Genomic DNA, 9,608 nt, shown 5'->3' on the forward strand with positions numbered 1-9,608 from the left:
ATCCCACTCCCTGCCCAGAGCCCTCCCCACTGGGATGCTGGCGGGCCGCCCTTCCCTTCCCTTCCCACTCCCCCCAGACGGACAGCACAGCCCTGGGAATGCCAGGCAGGCCGAGCAAAAAGCGATTTAACATGCTCCTCACTGCCTGCCTGCCAAAAGCATCGGATGTCTGGGCTCCGTGGGACAAGCCAGCCCTCCTCTTCCCCCTGCCTGCCTCCGATTCCCCATCCCAGTTAGCAGGTCCAAGCCCGCTTTGCTTCTTTTTCCCTACTTTTTCAGGAGAAAGGGGTGTTGTATGGTTGGCCCCAGCCTCTCTCAGAGGCAGAAAAGTCCCCTCCTGCCCCAAAAGAGGGGACCAGTCACTCCAGCCCAATGTCAAGGGCATCACTCTAAAGCCCTTCATGCACCCAACGTGACGCGCCGGTGTTTGTCCCCAGCTCTGCCCTCTTCTCTACCCAGCTCTCCCCTTAGCGTCATCCTGGCAGGACTTTGAGACCTCAAGGAAAAGGCAGGAGTTCCAGCCAGGTGAACTTTTCCCATCTGCAGGAACCATAAACCCACAGCCCCGTCACGAGACTTGGGATTTTCCAGCTCCCCAGCTAATGCTGTAAATTGGCCGAATAACCTTAGCTGCTCCAGCCTACGTCTTCCAGAGCGGATGGAGAACGAGCCCACCCTCCATGGGGTTCAAGCATCCCCCAAAAAGCAAAGGACCATTCCCAGTCGGACATACAAGCCCCGCTGGGTGCATTGTGGGAGAGGTGGCTTAAAAGTCGCCCCAGGGCCCCTTCTGTACTGCTTAACCTCAGAAAATGCCCCGTGAGAAGGTGCTAAGCCATGGGGAGGTTTATTTAACAGCTCTATAAAACAAGCTGAGACAACCTCTGCGTGCAGGCCCCTGCCTGGGGAGCAAAGTGCTGACTCAGGCATCCTCTTCCACCCCAAGGTGCCACTGCTCCAGTGAGAAAATGGTCTCCCTCGGTTTAAAAGTTAAACCCCGCACTTCAAAGCATCTGCACATAAAGCGCACAGGGATGTCTCCAGTCACTCACGCACATCCCGTACCCTGGAGGGTTCATTTGCCATCCTGGTAAGGTTCATCAGCCACAAATGCCTGAGTTGCTCTATCTCAGAAAGCAAAAAGCCAGCTGCTTTGGTGCTAGGCTCGGCTTAGCGAGCTAAACTGCCTCCTAGAGCTCACACAGACCCCAGGGACGGCGTGGGGGCTGCACACCCGGCCCTGGGGAGGGACGAGGGGTGAGAAGATGGCTCCTTCCAAGGGCAGCAAGCCCTATCCTCAAACTGTGCTCCAAGTAGCAACACTGATGTCCATGGGATAGGGTTTAGCCTTCCACTTAATCCCCTCATCCCTCAGCATCGGTACCAACAAGCAAGCGTTAAATCCAGCCCATAAATCTCAGTGCAAGTTGAAAATCTCAGTGTCACTCCGCTGCCTGCCTCCTGACCGGCCAAGCAGCTTTCCCTCCGCACGGTCCCTGCCCGGAGGACGACCGTGCTGCTCCAAGGAGCCATGTGATGTTTTGGAAGCTCCTCTGCATTTTTCTGCTGCTCCAAGTCATCGTCGGGAGGCCAGCAGCTGAATGTGAATATTTGCTTCTTGCTTAAGGGCTCTGTTGAATCCAGGACGGCCACGTGCCAGCTAGGGCAGATAGCTCCCAATTAGCAAGAAGGTTGGAAGGTCTCGGATCTGTGCCTCAAGGTGAGAGGTAACACTGATGCTCCTGCCTCTGACAGCCCTTTGGGAGCCACCTTTGAAAGCAAACATGCCTGGCTCGAGAGGAGAAGGCAGCGCTTTGAATTCTGAGTTTCAAAAGCAGAATAACTTTACTGGCGTCCAGCCTAAAAAAAGTCATAAGTGACAATGAGAGAGCCCGACCCCCAAAGGAAAAGCCCCGTCTGCTGCGAGGCAGAAAAGTGATGCCAAGGCAAATAAAAAAAAAACCCCAAACCCCCCTGGAAAAGACCACGGGAGCAGGTTTGCCACCTCTCTGGTTCCTCAAGAGGAGAGGAAAGCGTGAGACTGGGTGATTTGTACCACTGGAGCCCTCTTGGCACATCCCTGCGCAAAGAAAGTCCCTCCGCCTGGGTGTTCATGAGGTATCTAAGCACCTTTGAAGAGCCTTGAAGAGCCTTTTCCTGGATGTTCCCTTCCCTTCTCCTCCTCCCGGGGCTCAGCCCAGTATCTGAGTTTCGCCGCGGCCGTAGGCTCTCCCTCTGTGAGGTCCCCTTGGGTGCTGGCACGGATGAGGCATTACATTGCGGTTTAACCTGGAGCCCACCGGGGAAGGCGGTAGACCAAGAAGGGCATCTCTGGGATGGACCAGGAGCACTGGCAGATGGACCATGCGGGTTATCCCCCAGCCCGGTGGTCCCAGGGAAGGGAGAAGAAGTGATCTGGGTTCTTCCTTAGGAACAACAGCAGGTTCTGGAGCTGTTTGCCTGCCATTTTGAAGGCCGTTTGTGTTTCCATTTAGCTCTACCCTGTCTTCTCTGGCTTCTTCATTTGGAGATACCCAGCTTGGGACTGGGGTCACTGACGGTGAGACCACCCACCACAGAGCCCACCTGGGAGGGCTGGAGGTGCTTCTCCCACCCATCTCCCAACAGCGGGCAGGCACCGGAGACGCTCTGCACATCCCTACAGAGCAAGAGACCTTCCCACCTCCACGGGCTCCCGCAGAGATCGCTGCTCAAACCACACTCCTGTCCTCAAGCACACGACGTACCGTAACCCCTGCCTCCAGGACTCCGAGGACATACCAGAAGAGAGGCTAAAGTCCTTTTGGAATCAGCAACCGGGCATGAATAAGCCTGACCTGGGTTAGAAAATAAACTACCTTTAATTGTAAATCCTCCACCTGACCTCACGGATCTTCAAACTTGCCCACCGGCAACATGACGGGGAAAATTGCTGCGCTGTGCTTTAATAAAAACCCTGTCCCTCATTTCCCTTTCCCCTGAGCACTCATCCTTCAGCTGGAAATCATTGCCTAAACTTAACAGCTCTATTTTCCTTCCTTATTTCGCCATTCCTGGGCTGGCTGGCAGCAGAAAGGGGCAGCGGTGGCCCCGGAGGGGAGAGGAAGATGATGGGTACGAAGGGAGCAAAGGGCTTGTGCCAGCAGTGGGGGAGGACCATGCTTTAGCACACGCTGTCCTGGTCTCTCAAGCGTTCCCCCTCGTGCTCTCCAGCCCAGGATGAAACACCACCAGCATCTCCCAAGTCAAACATGAGGTTGGTTTCTCATCCCGCTGTGCAAAACAGCTGAGCTGGCTTGGGGACAGGGGAGGGCTGTAACGTGGGAATGCGCATACGGCTTCAATTTAGAAAGCGGTTAAAAATAGCATCACGAGGCTCCCACGTTCACTGGGTCTCTCCAGAAAAAGATCAATCTTTTCCAGAGAGTCCTGTAAAAGTTTTCCTCCTCTATTCCCATCTTGTTTTTTTCTGGAGGCAGCAGAGACGTAGTTAACACCAGCACTTCAACTACCATCAGTAGGTTTCAGAGTTAATCGCTAGTACCTGAGGGCATGGCTCACCCCTCCCGGAACCACCAGTTTGGCTCCAGACCTGCATCTACTCCACGTGAGTCACGTTGACAAAGGACAGTGTCATATATATATTTTTTTTTTGCTTTACCGGATTTTTTGGGGTGTGAGTCACCGTAAAAAGCCCCAGCTTGCTGAGCTGCCGCAAGCCGGTCCCACCATGCTGCCGGCTGGCTGCTGGGAAAGCCGGATCTGCCAGCCAAGGCTCATCCTACCAGAGCCAGAGGGAAAAATTTGAGGTGACCATGATACGAGAGAGCTTTTAAATGGGACCCTGCCCAGGCTCCCTATTGCCTTAATTGCCCTGCTCTCTTAACGAGGAATAGGGCTGCTCCCCCTGGCAAGGGCTGCTCAAAAACGCGGGGCTGTGCTGATCGGGGAGAGGAGAGGGGACACTACGCTGGGATATTGTCTCTGCCCTGTTCTTAGATCCTCATATGACTAAACTCAACATTTCCAGATTCTATCAGAACCAAAACCCCCATATGCTCACCTAGATTTTTTTCCAGGGAGGGGGGGGGAAGGTAATGTCTTACATTAAAATTGAATGTAAGTGGGGGAAAACCCCTGAAATCCTTGCCCTGCAGCCCGAACAGCGGCTGCAACCCTGCCCTGCCCACGGTTCATCATTTTTGCAACCTCCCATGCTTCGCCTCGACTTTCACTGCTCACGGGATGAATCCAGCGGCAACTTTTTGACGCGCTCTTGGGTTTCCCAAAGACTTGGGCACAAACCGCTGCCCAAGCGGGTACAACTCAACACCCGGCTCAGCTTCGCAGATTTTGAGAGCTCTGCACACTTTATTTTCTGATCGTAGTGATGGGGATCCCCCCCACCGCCCTGATCAGTACCTCATGCATCCCTCCGTCTTCGGAGAGGCAGCTCTCTTCTCCCACAGGACCACGCTTTGGGTTTCACGCTCTCCCCACGTGCATTTTGATGCCACCCCCCCGCCCCCAAAAGCAAGGGAGGAAAACCCAGGGTCCTGCCCACCAACCTCCTCACTGATTTCTCCACCTCGCTTTGACCATTAAGCCCATTATTTCCCAGTGAGCCAAGGAATTGGTGTCCCTTGCCCCAGATTTCATTGCGTTCAGGATGATGCCCTGCCAGCCTTCACGACGCCTGATTTTCCAGCCTCCGCTGCAACTCCTTAAAAAAGCCGAAGCAAAACCTACCGACTCCATGCATCAAAACACACAGCTTTGGGGGACGAGGCTTTTGCTGGGTGAGCATCTTGCTGAGCTGGGTAGAAGGATTCACTTGACTTGGCATCTCAAGCGCAAGCCTGTCTTCATGCTCCGGCTGGTCTAGTTGTTTCTTAACGAAATGGGCTCTGACAACGCTATTTAATAAGGAGCTATTTTGCCTCTGGGGATGGGAACGAGAAATACGGTGCCTCTACATGTGAAAGGCAAAGCCCATTTGCTCTGAAACCGTCTGCTGGCAGGCAAGGAGGCTGGTAGAAATGGTTTTGGCTCCAAGGGACCTCAGTGCTTGGGCTGCTCGACCCTGTCATCCCCATCCCACCCTGCCTGGGGGTTGCTCAGGGGCTTTAGCAAGGCTGGTGGGGTGCTCTGACCTGATGATGAAGGCTCCTCTGGTCTCCAGGAGTTTCCGTTCGCTGCTGAAGCGCTTGAGCAAGTTGATCATGAACTTGTAGAAGTAGGAGTTCATGGTAGGGGTGGAGGGTGAGCACTCCAAGCCTTTCGTACCTGGGGAGGCAGGGGAAAGGGAGAACAAATTAGAGCAGCCGGGGCCATCCTGACAAAGCAGGCTCAATCAGAGAGCAGACACCCAAAATACGGTCGCAGCACAGGGCAGAGGAGGAGGAGGATTGGGGCATGAAAAGATGATGTCCAAGCCTTGTACAACCGCATCTGCTCAGTCCAAGCAGAGCCAGCCCTGTCGCAGCTCTCTCCATCCCAGGGGAAAATGTCTTGTGGTGGTTCGAGCCCTTGAAGCAGCACATGGGGATGAAATGAGCTTTTTTGGGAGACCATCCCAGAGCCGTCTAGCTTCGGTAGCTGACAGGAGAAGGGGTGGCCGAGGCTCTAGAGCAATAGGCAATCCCATCTCCTTTGATACGGCATGTACGCTCATCCTGAAAACCAGATTGCTGGTGAGCTGAAGAGCGTTTAATCCAGCCCCATGTGCCACAGACGCCCTGAGCCCAGTGTGCACACAGCAGCAGACACCCCTGTTCAGCCCTGGGTCACGGTACGGCCACCGGTTTACGCTTGGTGACGTGATTTTCTCCAAGTAGGAGCCATTTGGTGCAACAGCATCACATACACCATGCCCTAGGGCTAGCATAAAGAAACCAGTCAAACCACAGCAAAGCTCCAGAATCAGAGATTGTACCAAAAAAGTTAGGGTGTTTTTTTTTTTTTTTCCCCCCCCTTTGTTCTCGGTTTGCAAAAACCCCTTTGTAACAAAAGAAGCTGAAGGTTGGGGAAGGGAGATCGGCACAAAGGAGCAGTGGTCCCTCCAGCCTGGAGCATCCCCATTCCCAGAACGCCTGCCGGGTCGGGGCACAAATCTGCTCCCTGCTTTGGTAGCAGCCACGGTTTCTGCCCAGAAGGCAAACAAGGCTTTGTTTTGAGGCAGCAGCTATTGCTGATCACATTTATAAGTCTCAAAATTACAGGTAATAAGAGTGTCCGGACTTTCTGTGCAAGAAGGGTGTGAGAAGGGCCCTGGTTGGAGAGAAGGGGGAAAGTGTGAAATTAGAGAGAGGAGAGATGGCAAGGAGATGTGCTTCCAGGATGCCAGGCTCTTTTGTGTTTTCTCCTTAGGCTTGGGGCCGGAGGATTTCTAGCGGTACAGGGAAGGGATGCTCTGCACCCTTCTCTCACGCAGGCTACCCGGAGCTGGCAAACCTCTGCTCACAGCCTCCGCCAAGCAGCCGGCTTCCCCCTCTGCACCTCTCGGGGCCACAAATTCACTCTTGCTGGGTTCCTACTGCTCATTTACCAGCAAACGGTACTCCAGGTTGTAAGGTGCGTGGGCTGTTGCCGCAGGCGGTGCTCACGGTTGCAGCACCCGCTCGGTAAGGTGTCCGAACTCAATCTGAGCGTATTTGCAGGGGGGGCTGGCAAAGGGGCATCTCCCAACTCAATATGTTCGAAAAACACATCCCTTCAAACCCACAAGTGCAGGGAGCTGGCAGGTAAAGATTGCTTTTCCCACAGCGAAACTGCAGGGGAGACGGTTTATTTAGCAGGGCAGTGCTCAAAGCAAATGTTTGGAGAAGAGGGTTTTAAAGGTGACTTTGCAACAAGGGGGGCTCTCTCCCTTAATTTCTCCTTTGGAAAGACCGTGTCTAATCGTGGTAAGGAGGGAAACCAGCACACATGAGCGCCTCAAAGGTTATCCCCCCCCATCCTGAGAACAGCCAGTATTTCCATCAGATCACCGAAGGAAACCTGGCGAGTTTGATTTATGTATGTTGTCTGCTTCTACCGAGACTCAGCAGAGCATGGAGCAGCCAATTAAAGATGCAATCAAGCCGCCAAAGCCCAGGAAAGCTGATAGAAAAAGCCACTGCGTTGTTTTCCACCCTGCCTGTCCCAGCGATACACAGAGATAGAGGCAGGGCAGCTTCCCCCGGTTTGGATTTAGCATCTAAGAGAAAATACACAGCCAAAAAAAAAGGAAAGTGAAATGAAATACAAGGTCATCTGGACCAGAACCTGGTGTCTCCTCTCTGCTGGAGCCGTGTGTTCATCCCCCACCCTTGGTACATCCAAAACCCCAAACCAGGCTTTGAAGCAGGCATCTCCCAGAGCACAAGTGTTCGCCGTAGCATTGGGTTTCCCCTCAGCTGTGGGGAAGATAATCTGGGCAAAAAAAATAATTAAAAAAAAAAAAAGGATCTAGGTGAGCCGATGCACTCCGAAACAAAGGTGAGTTTGTTCGAAGGCAGGGAGTACCCGGCGTGAAAATACCACGTGTCGTCACTACAGCTGCTCAGCATTGCTCAAAAGCGGGTTGAGAAGAGACACGGTCTGGACAAGGGGACACGGAGCAGCTCTGCCTTCCCACTGCGCCTGCCCGCAGCTCAGCCTCCCATCTCCCAGCCTGTACCCAGCCTCAAAAGCAAGCACTGGTTTTCTTTCTGGTGGGGAGGGGAAGTGAAGAGCAGATGGAAACCATCTTTCAAAGCTCCAAATGTGATTTTTTTTGGCCTGTTTTGTCAGCAGTGCCGAGGCAACCCCAGAGCTAGCAGCAGGCAGGACATCACACCTTCATCCTCACCACCCAGTAATGCCCTACGTTGTAGCTTGTCCAGAAGAAGGTCTGATCTTGGTGCTACTCGCTTCTCAAGACCCCCAAAATCATCTCTCTGACACCCACAGCACCAAGGACGGGACTGCTGTCAGGGCTAGTTTCTCCTGGCAGGGACAGAGCTCCTGCCCAGTGCTCCCTCGGCACGGCAAAGACAGCTTTGTACCTCCCCACCGCCTCGCCTGCCTTCCAGCATCATCCCAAACCAATTCATATCCTAAAACACATCCCAAGGGAAAAAAAGGAGGCGACAGCAATTTTTCTGCTCCCTGAAAGGTCCAGCGCTCCTGTCACTGGGGTGGGAGCAGTGACGTGTGCAGGACAAAGCCCAGGAGCTGTGTTGCTGGGAATGCCGGTGCGAGACAGAGCGGCCAGAAGCACCCTCAGATCCGTGTTCCCAAAGTGGTGCAGCATCTCCCGCATCTCAGAGTGGAGACTCAGAAGGATGCTCGGGGTCAGCTGAGTATCCAAAAGCCAGAATTACCTCAGAGATCAGATGCCAACTGCAATCTGCAGGACCTCCAGCCTCGAGTCTTGCCATCTTCTTCCATCGACTCCCTCCCAAACCTCCAACCCTCCTGTCCAGCCTGGAGGAAGCTGGACAGTGGGTCAGGGAGCTGAGAGCAAGGAGGGACCGGGACACAGAGAGGGCAAAACCAAGTCTTAGCCCTGATTTTTTTAGGAGAGACAAGCGTGATGTAACGGTCTGCATACCCCAGGGAGCTTCATCATCATCCTTTGCCTCTGGGAGCATCGAGACCAAACTCAAAAGGGATCAGTTCTCCATCCCTTGCCCACTCAGCACCCACACCTGTCCCTAAGGAAGGTTTCCACCACGGCGTGCCATGCCGGAGCAGCCTTGCCAGTGCTCTCCAGGGGTAACGCCGGGGGTGAGAAACCAAGGTGTAGGAGTCTCCCAGGCTGCAAGAAGCTCAACCAAATCTCAGCTAGAGTTTAAAAGGGCAATACTTCTTCCAAGCAGGCAAAACATTTCTCTTGCAAAACCTCTCAATCCTCCAAACTTCCCATGTGCTCTGTGTTTACAGGATGCCTAGGAAGCGGCTGGCACCTTGTGTGCCATCGTGTAACCCTTCCCGGCGTAGCTCGGAGCTCAGCTCGCTGTCCCGCGGGTTACAGCTCGGCACAGCGGCATCCCTGGCTCGACAGAACCGTAGGAGCAGCCTGTCGAGTGTTTCTACGAAGCATAAGAGACGAACAGAGAGAAGTGTTAAGAAAACTGTGGCTTAATTAATTGAAGCTTGCACCTCTCCCCCTTTCCTCAAAGCGAGACTTTGCAGATCCGTAACCTGCCAGATCGGCTGTTAATGTACCCGGAGCGGGGCTGGTGGCTCTGCTGCCTTTTTTTTTTCCTTTTTTAAAAATTTTATCTGGTATGGAGGAGGGAGCTGGAAGAAGATCCCTGCTCAGAGGAATGATGAAACTCAAGATATCCACTGTAATAGGAACAAATGGGAATTTTGGACCCACAGGAACATCGGAGCAGTGAAACAAGAGTTGGTAGAAACAGGCTACGAAAGGTGAAAACTGCAGCTCCGTGGCCGAAATAAGTCCGCTCCATCCAGCCAGCCTGGACCCTTCTCAACAACTACAGCATCCTCTTGCATCCCAGGACGCCGGGCTAATAAATCCTTCGCAGCCTGGGGTAGAGCCAGGGACACGAGTGGGCTTCTTGAAACACCTAAGCCAGCACCAGCATCTGTCCCCCCCACCCATGGGTGCTAGCTTG

General features: G+C 53.7%; 1 protein-coding gene across 1 annotated transcript in view; it reads right to left on the reverse strand.

Annotated features, from left to right (window-relative positions):
- Nucleotides 1-9,608, reverse strand: part of VAC14 (Vac14 homolog (S. cerevisiae)) — a gene marked incomplete at both ends in the record, with an annotated part of 56,260 nt that overhangs the window by 12,774 nt on the left and 33,878 nt on the right. Inside the window, one exon of the mRNA XM_009706449.1 lies at nucleotides 5,154-5,286. Within this exon, the coding sequence (XP_009704751.1) occupies nucleotides 5,154-5,286 (133 nt within the window). The remainder of the gene's footprint in view (nucleotides 1-5,153; nucleotides 5,287-9,608) is intronic.

The sequence above is a fragment of the Cariama cristata genome, unplaced genomic scaffold (assembly GCF_000690535.1).
Source record: "Cariama cristata isolate BGI_N322 unplaced genomic scaffold, ASM69053v1 scaffold3678, whole genome shotgun sequence".
NCBI lineage: Eukaryota > Metazoa > Chordata > Aves > Cariamiformes > Cariamidae > Cariama > Cariama cristata.